The sequence below is a fragment of the Armigeres subalbatus genome, chromosome 2 (genome assembly GCF_024139115.2).
Source record: "Armigeres subalbatus isolate Guangzhou_Male chromosome 2, GZ_Asu_2, whole genome shotgun sequence".
Classification (NCBI taxonomy): domain Eukaryota; kingdom Metazoa; phylum Arthropoda; class Insecta; order Diptera; family Culicidae; genus Armigeres; species Armigeres subalbatus.
Window position 1 is genome coordinate 75,339,208 of NC_085140.1, and position 16,560 is coordinate 75,355,767.

A 16,560-nucleotide genomic window follows, 5' to 3' on the forward strand; every position below is an offset into this window, starting at 1 on the left:
CCGTGCCTAGTGCAGCGGTTGCGGTGCTTCCAATGGCGGATCGAATATCTCTCCAGCCATCTTCAAGAGATGCTGCGCCTAGCTGATCTTCATTTGGGAGTGCCACTTCCAGCTGCTGCGCGTAGTTTTGGGGTAGTCTATCGTCTTGTAGTCGCCCAATGTTTAGCCAACGGACGACTCCGACGCGTGTTGATCACCGTCGAGAGTTTTGAGCGCAGACATACTGCAACTAGGTAGTGGTCGGATTCAATATTCGCACTGCGGTAAGTGCGTACGTTTGTGATGTCGGAGAAGAATTTGCCGTCGATTAGAACGTGGTCGATTTGGTTTTCCTTTACTTGATTAGGTGATTTCAATGTGGCCTTGTGGATATTCTTGCGGGGGAAGAAAGTGCTTCGGACTACCATTCCGCGGGAGGCTGCAAAGTTTATACATCGTTGGCCGTTGTCGTTCGATACGGTATGCAGACTATCCGGTCCGATGACCGGTCTATACATTTCCTCTTGAACCTACATTCAATATTAAACCAGCTAAACAAAGTTCAATAACATAATAACATTGTTATAGTATTAGTTATATTTTTGTTCAATTGATAACATATTCAGTAATATTTTTGTTAAAACTAGATTTTGTTTTAATTTTTGTTATTTTAACTACGAATGGTACATGTTTTATAACAACCGCTGTTATAAAAAAAAACTGCTATAATAGAATAACAAGATCTGATATAAATCTATTACTGGTCGGGTAAGCGAAAATCAAGTGACCAAAACAATTGAAAAGCTGAAATTCGAGTGATACTTCCCGAGCAAAGGAAGATAACTGAAAAGATACCAAACTGATAACACGTAGAATATATATAAGTATAAAGAAAAAAGTCATAACCAAAATTTGGGAGGAGGAAGTTTTGCCGCAGGAGTGGATGGAAGGTGTCGTGTGTCCCATCTACAAAAAAGGCGATAAGCTGTTTTGTAGCAACTACCGCGCAATCGTATTTCTGAACGCCGCCTACAAGGTACTCTCCCAAATTTTATGCCGTCGACTAGCAAGAGATTGCAAGATAGTTCGTGGGGCACTACCAGGCGGGTTTTATGGGTGAACGCTCCACCACGGACCAGGTGTTCGCCATTCGCCAAGTACTGCAAAAATGCCGTGGATACAACGTGCCCGCCCACACATCATCTATTCATCGACTTCAAAGCCGCATATGATACAATCGATCGGGACCAGCTACGGCAGCTAATGCACGAACACAAATTTCCGGATAAACTGACACGGTTGATCAAAGCGACGATGGATCGGGTGATGTGCGTAATTCGAGTTTCAGGGGCATTCTCGAGTCCCTTTGAAACGCGCAGAGGGTTACGGCAAGGTGATGGTCTTTCGTGTCTGCTATTCAACATCACTTTGGAAGGGGTAATACGAAGAGCAGGGATTAACACGAGGGGTACAATTTTCAATAAGTCCGTCCAGCTATTTGGCTTCGCCGACGACTTAGATATTATGACACGTAACTTTGAGAAGATAACAGACTGAAGAAGGAAGCTAAGCGGATCGGACTAGTCATCAACACGTAGAAGACAAAGTACATGATAGGAAGAGGTTCAAGAGAAGACAGTGTGAGCCACCCACCGCGAGTTTGCATCGATGGTGACGAAATCGAGGTGGTAGAAGAATTTGTGTACTTGGACTCAATGGTGACTGCCGAAAATGAATACCAGCAGATGAAATTCGGAGACGCATCATGGCAGGAAATCGTACGTACTTTGGACTCCGCAAAACACTCCAATCGAATAGAGTTCGCCGCCGTACCAAACTGAAAATCTACAAAACGCTCATTAGACCGGTAGTCCTCTACGGACACGAGACTTCGGAAAGCGTGAATAGGCAAACAAAAAAACATCTGGGATCAGGCATTTGAAACTGTTCGAGCATCGAAGAACATAATTTTCACGTATGAGAAAAAGTTTGTTAAACTGTGTGAAAGCCACTTACAAAAGCTGATAGCCATGCGGTAGCGTGAACTTTTTTAACGATTACAAGAATTTTCTTGCTTGCAAGGCTAACGAGTTTCACTCAGCCAGACTTTATATCTAGTGGCTTTAGTTCTAAGAGGCCCGAACACCTTCCTTCAAGAAACTTGAAAGCCTAATTTCAAGACGGTCGGAAGACTCCTCTCAAGAGGCTCGGGAGGCTCCTTTCAAGAGGCTCGGAGGTTCCCTTTAATAGGCTCGGAAGCCTCCTTTCAAGAGGCCTGGATACCTTATTTCATGTGGCCTGGAAGGCTCCTTCCAAGAGGACTGGAAGAGACTTGGTAGCCTCCTTTCAAGAGACTTGGTAGCCTCCTTTCAAGAGACTTGGTAGCCTCATTTCAAGAGGCTTGGTAGCCTCCCTTCGAGAGGCTTGATAGCCTCCTTTCAAGAGGCTTGGTAGCCTTTTCAAGAGGCTTGGTAGCCTCCTTTCAAGAGGCTTGGTAGTCTCCTTCCAAGATGCTCAGAAGCCTCGTTTTAAGAGGACCGGAATCTTTTTTTCAAGAGGATCGGAAGTTACCTTTCAAGAGGCCTGAAAGCCTTTTTTCAAGAAGGCCTGGAAGCCATCTTTCAAGCGGCCTGGAAGTCTGCTCTCAAGATACCTAAAAGCTTTTCCCAAGAAGCCTGGAAGAAGCTTGATAGCCTCCTTTCAAGAGGCTTGGAAGCCTCCTTTCAAGAGCGTTGGTAGCCTCCTTCAAGAGACCTGGAAGCTTCCTCTCAAGTGGCCTGGAAGCCTCCCTTCCAACGCCTAGAAGCCTCGTTTTAAGAGGTCTGAAAGCCTCCTTTCAAGAGGATCGGAAGTTACCTTTCAAGAGGTTAGGAAAAGTTTCTTTAAGAGGCCTGGAAGCCTTCTTCAAGAGCTCTGGACGTCTGGAAGCCTCCTTTCAAAAAGCCCGGAAGCCTTATTTCAAGCGGCTTGGAAGCCTCCTTTCAAGAGGCCCGGAACTCTCCTTTTAAGGCCCCTGGAAGCCTCCTTTCAAATGGGATAGGGACAAAAGGTCTAAAGGACAAAAGGTCGAAAGGACAAAACCTCGAACGGGACAAAAGGTCGAAAAGAACAAAAGGTCGAAGGGGACCAAAAGGTAAAAATAGACAAGAAACTGAAACGGAGATAATCAATCTCGCGCAATACAAGTTTTTAAATCAACAATCTTTTTGATCTCTAACAGAACTGTCTGCGCGAGTAATCAATCTTTATTCAGCTACTAATAACTGAGCTAGATAAAGGATCTTAGAATTTATAGATAAGCTTCTGAACAGCTTGATATACAGCATTCACTAGACTGCTGTACATAGGATCAGAAATAACTTGTGGTAATGCTTATCCAACCTCGTGCTCAGCTTACACTTTGACCAGCTTATGACACTGTTAACCAACCAAAATCCAGCCATCGCTCTCACTATTCAGTATTCATTGTTACTTGGGTACTCCTTCTTTGAAAATTGCTCGTTCTTCAACTTTGATTGATGAGATGAGTGTATTACTTCTGCTTGAAGTTAAATGCATTTCACAAATTCATTTGAAATACACCCAACAATTGTTTCTTTAGACCTTTCGTCCTTTTCAACCTTTTTCCCTTTCATACTTCTGTCCCTTTCGACCTTTTGGTCCTTTCGACCTTTTGTTCCTGTCGACATTATGTCCCTTTCGACGTTTGTATTTCGACCTTTTGTCATTCGACCCATTGTCTTTCGACCCTTTGTCATAGATTCCTTTCAAACAGCCTGGAAGCCTCGTTTTAGGAGGCCCGGGCGCCTCCATTCAAGAGGCTTGGAACCCTCCTTTTAAGAGGGGCGGAAGCCTTTTTTTATGCTCGGAAGGATTCTTTCAAGAAGCTCGGATAGGTCCTTACAAAAGGCTCGGAAACCTCCTTTCAAGAGGCGCGACCGTAAGACTCCTTTTAAGAGGATCGGAAGCCTCCTTTCAAGAGCCTCGGAAGTCTTTTAAAGTGGCTCGGAAGTCCCCTTTCAAGAACTCGGAAACCTCCATTCAAGAGGCTCGGAAGTCTCTTTTCCAGAGGCGCAGAAGCCTACTTTCAAGAGACTCGAGAGCCCCATTTCGAGAGGCTCAGAAGCCCCCAATAGTCAAGTTTTAGTTTTATGATTAATAGTTTAAAAAATACTGTAGAATGCTTGATGTTTAAACTTAATGTAAATTGGAAAGCTGCACGGAATAATAAAAATGTCATATATATCCCGTTAGTTCATGCCCAGTTTGCTTATATTTTGCAAGTAACGCTTATTATCATTTACAGCAAAAATAGGGGTACCTCAATTAATGCAAAAGTTCGAAGGGGTTCTGGTTATGAAAAAGGTTGAGAACCGCTGGTATGGAGGACTAAATACGATAAATCCCTGAATAACCACAACTTATTGCCCCAGCTCGAAAAATTGATTAGGCTAGGGCTCGGTTTGGTAGAACTTACACCGTAAAATACTTCGCAAAAGTGATCTACCAGCTTTACGGGATATTCGTAGCTTAGTTGGTCTAGCGTACTGAGGGTCGTAGGTTCGAGTCGTACCGAAGGAAAGTGGTTACCTCCAAAACGTTTGTTAAATCAAACTCTTCCTTATAATCTACATATTCACATCAGAGTTTTTCAGAAAAGTTATTCATCTTTGCTCAGGTTTTCAGTAGGTTAAAACAGGGATCGTTATTTCAATTTCAGCTCTAAAGTTGATTGTTATTGCAACGCTTGTGGTAATGAGAAAATCTTGAAAATCGGTCAAACCGGTCGTGATTTAAATCATCACAAAATTATCTAAAATTATTGTCATTTACTAGTTTACTGATAATTAAATAAAATAAGTTTGAGCAGTTATGAAATTTGATACAGCTGCTCTAAAAACCTATCTTCGACGAAGAACGTTTTACAACGGGCAGTAACGAATTGCAGTTGGTAGAGGTGAGTCAGCCAAGGGCTGAAAACCTCTCAAATAAAGACAAAAAAAAGAATTCCAGTTTACCACACCTTGACGTACAGTGAATTAGCGAAGCATAACGCATCGTTAGCTGGAACTACAAGGTGCAGAACATTCAGGAACGATGCGCATAGAAGTATTGTAAAGGACATCCAATAAGGTGACTTACATGACCGTAGCATTTTATTCCATAGGCGTAGCGTACACAGCAGTTTAGCGCCACTACAAGTCTATCTAAAAAGTTTACACTCAGATGGACAATGGACACGAAATATATCCCGAACATAAAATGTGGCAGAATCAAGAGTTTGAAAAGCTTCACCTTGATAGACGACGATGCAGCAGAGATACAGCAGTACAACGAGAGCAGGCTGGCATAGATCTTGCCACATTGGCGTTTAGAACTGACCATGTCCTTCATGATGCGCATAACATCTCAATTCAATGAATTATGAAGTTCCGGGTTCCGAAGTGACCTCGACTCTCGAATAACCTGTGGCAACCTTTGCGGATAGTTGTAATTTCTTTTCCCAGGAACTCTCACAGCGGTACAGATATTATCATACATAAGGTAGGTAAGCCAAATATCACCAGTTGTTGCGGCTTTCTCCACTTCGTTGGCCTGGGAGTCTACCCAAGCTCATTTGCCTCATCTGCATCAGGGTTTAAATTTGTTTAGAGTCTAATACAGCCAGGGTTGTAAATTTTCGGCAGCACTGGATGAAGGTGATATTTTTTTATATCATGTTTTTATTTTCTTCCTGCTTTGAAATCAACCTCACATTCCCGGAGAGGCAGAAAAGTAAACAACAGAACTCACATCACCCACTGCGCCGCGAAGATGAAATCTACCACAGCAAAATGTACACATTCACCCAGCAAATTGAAAAAATTCACCACGCGTTTAAATGGGTCACTCACAGTCATACGGTAAGGAGCGAACTGAGCAGCATGTCAGAGTGACTAGTGAGTGGCTGAATGCGAAATTGAAAGGTCGGTGTTGGAAATGATTTTTCGGCTGCACCCGGTCGCACTCACCACGGCGGCGAAGAAGGCGACTGCAGATTATACTGAGATCCATGTTTTTCACTGCATTGACTGTGAAATATTTCTACCCTGAATACAGCTGACGGGACCCGTATGTTTTTGGTCTGCTTCTTACCAGCTCTATTGCGAGCTCTACTTCTCTACGCTCCCCTATCATTCGCTAGGGTGAACAAGTAATCCATTTTTTTGTTAAATATCTTGGCTGTAAGTAATCCATTCTTTTCGCAGAGTGCGTAGCTCACCCAGGTTCTGCGCTATCACATTTCGGAACTTCCGCTGCTCGAGTTCCAAGTTTTTCAACAATCGATCTCTTAACAGAAGGATCTTCTAGACGGCGCGTGTTGAATTTCCGGCCGAGCCTTTCTTCCCGCCCAACCAAAGCTATGGATAGTCAGATCTCGCCAATTCGAAGGTCAGCCGCTATGTTAGCAATGTGTCAAAAAGGCTTCGTTTTTATTATCGGTTGATGCAGAAAGATTTCATTATTATTTTGTCTATCACGAGAAATTCGTGTGTCAATTGGGAAGGAGCTTCCGAAACACCAGGATGGTATGGTGATTCGCTTAACTTTTCAAAAGAACCTAAGTAACATTTTTTTATGAATTAATTTGAGTACTGCAATCAACAGATCAATATGAATGCTTTTAATTGCAGTACTCAAATTTATTCATAAAAAAATGTTACTTAGGTCATTTTGGAAAGTTAAGCGAGATTTCTCAGCATGTCTTATGTTAAGGTGACTCGGGGAGGCACTGTACACCGTGTTATTTTTTCTATCTTTTGTCTCTTTCTAGCATTGCCACCTCGTAACTTTGGAGCGGCGTATTTCGGTTTTCAGTTGTTCGATGTAACTGTAAATGTATCAGCATATAGATTGCGAGTAAGCACGCGCTGGTAATACTTTTTCAAAATCATATTCGTTGCAGGAAAAAAATTAAGCATTCAATGATGAAATGATGACGATTTGATGATTGTTTGTGCTTCCCGTGTCACCTTAATGGTGACACACGGTTTCCCGTAAAAAAGAAAATATATGCCTATTGGACAAAGAATGTAGATACCTACCTACCTACTACCAAAACATGCCAAAAATGAACCGCGTGATTGAAGCACACGAGCTAACAGATAAAATATATAAATAAAATGTAGTGAATAAATACTTCTAGTTTTAAAGGCGCATACTGTAGTTAACTTATTCAAATTTAACACACTAACATCAAAATTATTGACTTTGTGGTTTGTGTTGTTTGCATATCCATCATCTAATAAACGAAGTTACGTATTTTGAATTAGACAGTACGGTCGAGGTGTTAATCATCAGCACAAGAGTAAGTTTGCATGCAACAACGACAACAACAGTAACAAGAATTTAAAGCTGTAGCTAACTCAACATAACCCACCTAGCCCAGAAAGGAAATCCTTTATATGAAGCTGTACATAAATGTTTGTTTGAATAATGAGATCGGAAAAGAACTTTCAACCGCGTGTCATTCTTCATGTTGGTTTTGGCGCCGTATATATCAACCAGTATGCAATACCGTCCTGTGATTCTAGTCCACGGCGAAAACAAGAGGCGCTTCGTGTTGACCCAGCAGCAACGCAACCGTCTGCGGAATTCGTGCCATTTAGCATTTCGAGTTTTAAATTGTCTACATAAGAATCTGTGTCTAGTTAGAATTACGACCGTTTCAGGCACCAACATGCAAGAATGATACGGATAAAGCGTATTTCTTGTGTGTTCCCTCAGTATGTGCGCGTTCTCATGCCCGATCCACAGTTCGTACACTAACTACACAATCCACTAGCAGCAAAAAAAAAACTAACAAATATTTTAGGATCAGACCGCGAGAGGCGGCAAATACGCTCCGAATAACTCTTGAATTCCATCTCCCGTTTCCGGAATTTTATTTTTCCCCATGCTTCCGCTTGCCCCGGCTTAGACTCCCAATGCCGGTACACCAAGGGACCCTGGACCGAGTGCGACGCCAAGTCCAACACCCGCTCAAGGACGCTCTCGCTGAAGAAGGGTGAACAGTCCTGCGTCCAGACTCGCACCATCCAGAAGAAATGCAAAAAAGGTAAGCCTATCTGACAAACAAAATGGTAAGGGCATGTAAAGGGGGAGATAGGGTTTTAGTGAATTCCCCGCTCGGTAGAGGTGATTTTTCGTGTTGAAATGTGTTTAGTCTTCCCTGAGCATATTGCCATACTTTATTCAAGCTCATGCGTTTGCATCGGAAGCAATCAATAAATGTGCAAGTTCGTCTAGCAGAAATGAGCAAGTATACCAAAGCTATAAGCGTGTAATGTAATTGTCCAAAAAAGGTTAAATAGAGTGTCTGCAATAGAAATTTTAGATGAACAAGGAATTAAGAACATATTATTCGCTTCCAAATAAAGGCCTGTGTATGACAGTTTTGTTTTATTTTTTTCTAAACATTGCAATTTTTGACTAGTTTTTGAATTTCATGCAGAATATTTAAAAAAAAATCACAAATGACTAGTTAAAAGCAAACACATGGCCAATTTATTGCATTCATCGTCGACAGTAAATATTATTCAAACGATTAGGTCATAACGCAACCCTTTTATCCTACCATTCCTCCGCACAGCCTGCCGCTACGACAAGGGTGCCTGGTCCGAGTGCGCCCCCAACGGTCAGATGTCCCGTACCGATAGTTTGAAATCGAGCAGCGACGCCACCTGCCAGTCGACGCGAGTGGTCAACAAAAACTGCAATCAGGGCAAATCGAAAGACAAACAGAACAAATCGCCCAAGGCCGAGAAGAAGGAGAAAGGTAAGTTCCATCTCGCACGATATACCAGAGGGGGTGGGCATCATATCGGTCGGTGGCACCGGTGGGGCTGAGGTAAATACACTTCCACCGTCAAAAATAAATTGAATCCCGTGCCGCCGTCGATTCAGGACAGTCAATTGGCACCAAACATAAGAAGGAATCTGCTGATTGCAGCGAATTCAGTTGAAAGTTTACGTTCGGAATGAAAATCAATTTGGAAAATTGAATCTTGATGGGCATAGTTGAGAGCACGTGAGTGGGTGTACCCTCATTGACATAATTGCAAAAAGGATTCGGCCGGCAGGCGACTTCGTTAGTACTTAAATCGAATTCGTTTTTCTTTTATTCGTAAATACATCTGTAGCAAGCATTGATTGAAACAGTGTACCGTTTTGATTCATATTCCGAACATGACTTGAATTTCGAACACCTCTTTAAACACCTTTTTTAAACAGCCTTTAGCACTTTGTTCACGCAATTCTTTCTTATAAGATCTTGTATGAGTTTAAAAAGTTTACCACCCAGGCAAAGCAATTGAATAATTTGATGGCGTTAAAACGTTAGTGTTTGGGATGAGTTATGATCGGGATTTGAGTCAAAACGGTAGCTATAGTTCAGAAACAAAAATATGTATTCTAAATATGTATATATAGTTTAACACAACTGAAAAGCTCAAATTTTCAATCGGCAATCGAGAAAATCAATAACTCTACTTGAACAGTTAGACCAATCACTCGCATTACACAGTACATACATGTGAATATTCGTTTTCAGCTCGGAAGTGGAAGCGAAAATTCGTAAAACTTTACAATAAGCACAAAACTTCGATAGAAAAGCCCCGATAGGATGACACAATGGGTGTAGGTAAAGCGTGCTGGTTACTAATACGGTAGTTAATACGAAGGCTCTTTGGTGGTAATCGGCACTTATGTAATTTTCATATCAAATTAAAGATTAGTTTAGGGAGCATCCATAAATTGCATAACGCTTAGAGGGGGAAGGGCGGTTGCCCGAAATGTGACAATCAATACAAAAATTCCAGATGAATTTGTGAGACGAAAAAGTGTGACATAGGGAGGGGGGTTGAAAATGGCCAATTTTAGTGTTTTTAGTGTGAAAGTTTTTTTTCTTGTCCAGTCGTGTTTCTCCAGTGAGCGGATCGGCCGGTCGTCAAAATTTAGTTTTGTTTTGTGCGGAAGGCAAAACGATCGGTCGGTCACCGTGGTTTTGTTCTGCTTTGCGCGGGTGAGTAAATGAATCAGAAAGTGAAAGTTTCAGACAGCGAGAGTGTTATTTCCCATCCCATAGATCGTATCACTTACCGAAGTGAATCCAGATAAATTATCCTTTGTAACTAAAACGATATTCTATCCTAAGACAATCGTGGAGATGCAGAGGTATACTCGGTCTCTAGTAGCAACGAGAGTCGGACTAACAATGTTTCCCTTCCTATATGACCGTAAGGACGTGGCCGGCACCGTTATTGACTTTAGATTTTTGAGCTCCCGAAACGTGTACATTGAGAATGGGTAGCTAGTCCCAAGCCCCATTTATTGTGTTCTCTGTACAATTTCGCAAATTCTAGTCAATCACGAAGTAGCAACTACGAATTGTGCGGTCATAATGCTCATGCTCATGCTTCCCTTACCGTCACATTTGTATGACTTTTTAGCAAAGGTATTACCATTGGTTAGCATTAGCATTAGCATTGAGCAATTTGCACAAATTCGTAGGTGCTACAAGCCTGGACTATTGTATAAGAGTAGTTCAATAGTTGCGAATGCTGAGGAAGGGGAAGGATGGTTAGTTGGACACCTGCTTGAGACAGATGCTGAGAACTCTACGACCTCTCATAGGTGCCACGGGAGGTTTCGGAATTCTTAGTGTGAAAGATTACAACAGTATTTAGGAATCGTTTTGGTAGAACGTGAAACACAGAAAGAGTCAAGATAGAAATACAAAGTAGGAAAGGGACGAGCCTGGAATGAAACCCACGACCTCCTGCGTATAAGGCAGAAGCGGTAGCCACTAGACCACCAAGCTCGTCAACATAGGTATTGCCGTGAGGCCGTGGGTTAAGGTCCATTTGGACAGAAGATTTCATCACTATCACAAAAACTCATATTTCAACCGATTTTTGATCTTTAGGCACCAAACAAAAGTTGTAGGTTTCTAGAATAAGAATAAGAATAGAACAGGAATAAGAACCATGTGGTGATTCATCAAAATTGACCTCTCTAGTCCTCGGAGAACCTGTACTAAAGAGGTACTGTTTGAGCTTATCAATTTAGCATCTGATTTTTTAGTTTCGCGATTTTTTTCGTAACCATCCATTCTAGCAAATCGTGGGTACAATCAATGGTGAATGTCTTCTGTGTCCTCCAAATTCCACTGAAACGGTCCTCCGGATATTCCGGAAAAGGTGTCAGACCATTTGGCCGAATGCCGTTTGGCCGAACGCCATTTGGTCGAACGGGTCGTTTGGTCGAATGTCTTATGGCCGAATAGTTAAAAAATTTGACCTCAGATTATGAGTAGCAAATAGTGAGAAATGAAACGTAAGTAATGAGAAGTAGAAAGTGTGATGTGAAAAGTGGGTAGAGAAAAGTGAACTGAGAACTTCTTCCTTCTCTTTCTTCCTCCTTCTTCTTCCTTCTCCTTCTTCCTTCTTCCTTCTCCTTTTTACTTCTTTCTTCTTCCGTCTTCCGTCTTCCTTCTTCCTTCTTCCTTCTTCCTTCTTCCTTCTTCTTTCTTGTTACTTCCATATTCCTTCTTCCTTCTTCCTTCTTCCTTCTTCCTTCTTCCTTCTTCCTTCTTCCTTCTTCCTTCTTCCTTCTTCCTTCTTCCTTCTTCCTTCTTCCTTCTTCCTTCTTCCTTCTTCCTTCTTCCTTCTTCCTTCTTCCTTCTTCCTTCTCCTTCTTCCTTCTTCCTTCTTCCTTCTTCCTTCTTCCTTCTTCCTTCTTCCTTCTTCCTTCTTCCTTCTTCATTCTTCCTTCTTCTTTTTACTTCTTTCTTCTTCCGTCTTCCTTCTTCCTTCTTCCTTCTTCCTTCTTCCGTCTTCCTTCTTCTTTATTGTTACTTCCATATTCCTTATTCTTTCTTCCTTTTTCCTTCTTCCTTCTTCCTTCTTCCTTCTTCCTTCTTCCTTCTACCTTCTTCCTTCTTCCTTCTTCCTTCATACTTCTTACTTCTTCCTTCTTCCTACTTCCTTCTTCCTTCTTCCTTCTTCCTTCTTCCTTCTTCCTTCTTCCTTCTTCCTTCTTCCTTCTTCCTTCTTCCTTCTTCCTTCTTCCTTCTTCCTTCTTCCTTCTTCCTTCTTCCTTCTTCCTTCTTCCTTCTTCCTTCTTCCTTCTTCCTTCTTCCTTCTTCTTACTTCTTCTTCCTTCTTCCTTCTTCCTTCTTCCTTCTTCCTTCTTCCTTCTTCCTTCTTCCTTCTTCCTTTTTCCTTCTTCCTTCTTCCTTCTTCCTTCTTCCTTCTTCCTTCTTCCTTCTTCCTTCTTCCTTCTTCCTTCTTCCTTCTTCCTTCTTCCTTCTTCCTTCTCCTTTTTACTTCTTTCTTCTTCCGTCTTCCTTCTTCCTTCTTCCTTCTTCCTTCTTCCGTCTTCCTTCTTCTTTATTGTTACTTCCATATTCCTTATTCTTTCTTCCTTCTTCCTTCTTCCTTCTTCCTTCTTCCTTCTTCCTTCTTCCTTCTTCCTTCTTCCTTCTTCCTTCTTCCTTCTTCCTTCTTCCTTCTTCCTTCTTCCTTCTTCCTTCTTCCTTCTACCTTCTTCCTTCTTCCTTCTTCTTTCTTCTTTCTTCCTTCATACTTCTTCCTTCTTCCTTCTTCCTTCTTCCTTCTTCCTTCTTCCTTCTTCCTTCTTCCTTCTTCCTTCTTCCTTCTTCCTTCCTTCTTCCTTCTTCCTTCTTCCTTCTTCCTTCTTCCTTCTTCCTTCTTCCTTCTTCCTTCTTCCTTCTTCCATCTTCCTTCTTCCATCTTCCTTCTTCCATCTTCCTTCTTCCATCTTCCTTCTTTCTTCTTTCAACTTCATTCTTCCGTTTTTCTTCTTTCTTCTTCATTCTTCCGTTTTTCTTCTTTCTTCTTCATTCTTCCTTTTTTCTTCTTCCTTCTCCATTCTACCTTTTTGCCTTTCTCGTATACTAAGTATACTTAAAGGCTATATGATCACTCTAAAACCAAACTTTTGATAGAAGGCTTGGAGACCCATAGTGTTATATACCAATCGACTCAGCTCGACGAATTGAGGTGATGTTTGTTTGTGTGTATGTATGTGTGTGTGTACGTGTGTATGTGTACAAAATTTTGTAGACACTTTTTTTGGAACTTAGCGTTGGCCGAATTACGCGCAACAAGTTCTATTCGACAGGGAATTCTGTCCCATTGTTTGCTATTGAAAATTGGAATATTGGATCAGAAGTTATGGCCAAAATACTATTTTCTATGCGCAAAACACGCTAAAAAGCACTCACTCATGTTTTCAGTATTTTTTTTTGCACGAGAAAGGCACCAACACCGCTAGGTGGATTAATCAGGGTTTTCTTCTTCCTTCTCCATTCTTCCTTTTTTCTTCTTCCTTCTCCATTCTTCCTGTTTCGCTCGTTTTTCTTTTTTCTTTCTTGATTCTTTCTTCTTCCTCTTTCTTTCTTTATTGTTTATTCTTCATTCAGAGATGATCGTGCTTCGTATTGCTTCAAACACTTAATAAGGAAACTAATTTCAACTATTCGGCCAAACGGCATTCGGCCGAATGACCCCAAACCCTGGAAAAGCCGAAAAATAAGCCAATTCCAAAAAAAGTGAAAGATATATGAGACCAAATGCTCCCAAAACGGTGCTTCGGAAGATTCGAAGCATCCGTAAAAATGGCCAATTCCAAAAGTTCATCCCAGACATTCGCATTATTTCGTAATCATCCATGATGATAAATTATGGATGCAATCGATAGTAAAAGTCTTCCGAGACCACCAAAACCACCCGAAACGGTCCACTGAACGATCCGGAGCATACGTAAAAGTTGCCAATTTCAAAAATACATTCCAGAGCTTTGCGATTTTTCCAATCATACCATGTGCAAACAATTGTAAAAATCTTCTGCGACCCGCAAATGCTCCCGAAATGGTCCCCTGGAAGATCCAGAACTTCCATGAAAGTGGCCGATTCCAAAAAAAAAAATCATTCCAGAGCATCGTTATTTTATTCGTAGCGATTCATACGGGCGAATTGTGTGCGCAATAAATTGTGTAAGTCTTCTTGAGATGACCACAAATGGCCCTCCGGGAAATCCTAAACACCCGTGGTGGCCAATTCCAAAAGTTCATCTCAAAGGAAATTTTCCAAACTGTTTATATCAGCGAATTGTTTATGCAATCAATGGAATTGGCCTTTTTTGCGGATGTTCCGGATATTCCGGAGAGCCATTTCGGGAACATTTGGGGATCACAGAAAACTTTCACTATTGATTGCATCAACAATTTGCCAGGATAGACGAAACGATCTCGAAGCTCTGGGACAAACTTTTAGAATTGGTTGTTTTTACGGATGTTCCGGATCTTCCGGAAGACCGTTTTTGTAGAATTTGGAGGTTACATAAGATTTTCACTATGGATTGCATTCCGAATTCGCCAGGATAAATTATTACGAAACTATCGCGAAGCTCTGGGATGAACTTTTAGAATTGGCCACTTTTACAGATATTCCGGATTTTCCAGAGGGCTTTCCGATGACCGCTTTAGGGATTAAATTGCCAAGAAATGGCGTACACTAGATAGCAAATACAGTTGGGATCATCAGAGTACGTATTGGCAAGCCATTTTTATGTTTCAAAACGCGAAACTCGAAAATTAGATCCCAAATTAGAAGCTCAAACAGGACCTCTTTAGTACAAGTTCCCCGGGGACAAAAGAGGTCAATTTGGATGAATCACCCCTTATTCTTATTCTAGGAACCTACAGCTTCCCTTTGGTACCTAAAGATCAAAAATCGGTTTAAATTTGATTGGTTTTTGTGATCCAATGCAAAATTTGTCACGTTTTTGTGGCGCCTCTCCTAGATATCGCTGGAAGCTGATTTTCTCAGAGAATCTTAGTTTCCGAAAGTTAGGAAAAGTCGTTGCGTAACAAAGTTACAACGTTGTTCTGGGTGTGCTTGGGTCGAAATGGGCCCCAATGCACTAGGAAGATAAATATTGACGGATGCTGTCATTTAGAATGTAGAAAATTTCGGTTTACCAAATTCAATATGAGTAAAATAACGGAAATCTACCCAGCATGTCCAAACTCCCAAAGCCCTTGCGTATTATATTGGTTTGATGCAGATATTCTAGGTTCTCCAAATCGTTCTAGAGTTCAGATAAATTAATCTACCAGGCCAATGCCGCCTGGTATCAAACAAACATTAACCGTGCAAGCCCATACAAATCCCTATAGTCTGTCAATGTCAAAGAAGTGCCATCAGAACGATGGTCGATTTGTAATTCTGTCTGCAGTGGTGATCTCCAGGTGCACCGATACGGGAGGCTGTGTTGGAAGTAGGTGCTGCGAATAGCCATATTCTTGGAGGCGGCGAAATCAATTAGTCGTCGGCCGTTTCCGTTCTTCAGCGCTGATGGGCGCTGAACTTTCCAATAGTCGGTCTGAGCTCCTCCTTTTGGCCAACCTGAGCGTGAAAATCTCCTATGATGATTTTGACATCGTAGTTTGGGCAGCTGTCGTACTCACGTTCCAGCTGCGTGTAGAATGCGTTCTTATCATCATCAGTGATTCCGGAATGTGGACTATGGACATTAATTATGCTAAAGTTGAAGAACCGGCATTTGATCCTCAACCTGCACATACTCTGATTGATCAGCCACCATCATTGCTGTTTTTTTAAGCTGGTAGGGCCTGGACCCATCACTCTAAGTTTCCGGAGGACCATTCCGCTTAAATTTCCGGTGGATCATATTTTTGGGTATATTTGTGCAAACTCTATCATAACTCACTTCGACAAGAACTAGAAAGCTTTCCAGCTAGATTTTTTTTTTGTAAAATGAGTCATTTGATAAATTCTTCGAAACTTTTCCAATATTTTCTTCGAGAAATCTTGGATTTTCTTCGGTAGTTCCTTAGGGAATACATTCGAAAAGACTTCCGGAAAATTTATTGGGAACCCCTTTAGAAAACCCTTTATTCAGGAATATCTCCAGAATGTTCCTTTGACAATCAGCAGTTTGTTTGAGAATTTCACCGGAAATGTTTCCGAAATTAAATTTGATATTTATAACGATATCAACTTATTATTAACAGTTAGTAAGGGGAGAGTCACATACTCTTGATTGCCATTTCGAACCACCACCATTAATGAACCCACGTTGATTGCCAGCGACCATGTACTTTGTTTTGCTGGTATTGATCGTGATTCCAATCCTCGCTGTCTCCCTCTTAAAAGGCACAAAAGCCTCTTCCACGGCATGGCGATCAATCCCGATAATATCGATATCGTCCGCATATCCCAGGAGCATATGCGATCATGTGATAATAGTACTGCTTCTTTGCTCTCCTAATCGCTCCCTCGAGCACTATATTGACAGTAGATTCGAGAGTATATCACCCTGCTTTAGTCCATCTAAGGTAACAAATGACGTCGATATTTCATCCGCAACTCATACACTTGATTTCAATCCGTCCAACGTTATACGAATCAGCCGTATCAGTTTCGCCGGAAAACCATGTTCAACCATAATTTGCCATAATTCATTCCGTTTCACTGAATCGTACGCCGCCTT

At 41.5% G+C, this 16,560-nt stretch overlaps 1 protein-coding gene across 4 annotated transcripts in view; it reads left to right on the forward strand.

Annotated features, from left to right (window-relative positions):
• LOC134209155 (protein FAM133A) overlaps positions 1 to 16,560 on the forward strand; it is a 302,610-nt gene that overhangs the window by 283,473 nt on the left and 2,577 nt on the right. For 2 of the 4 annotated variants that reach the window (XM_062685134.1, XM_062685136.1), the window contains exons 4-6: positions 7,940 to 8,077; positions 8,612 to 8,797; positions 9,572 to 9,657. In XM_062685134.1, the coding sequence (XP_062541118.1) occupies positions 7,940 to 8,077; positions 8,612 to 8,797; positions 9,572 to 9,642 (395 nt within the window). In that variant the 3' untranslated portion in view covers positions 9,643 to 9,657. The remainder of the gene's footprint in view (positions 1 to 7,939; positions 8,078 to 8,611; positions 8,798 to 9,571; positions 9,658 to 16,560) is intronic. The other 2 variants (XM_062685135.1, XM_062685138.1) reach the window with 1 other exon arrangement.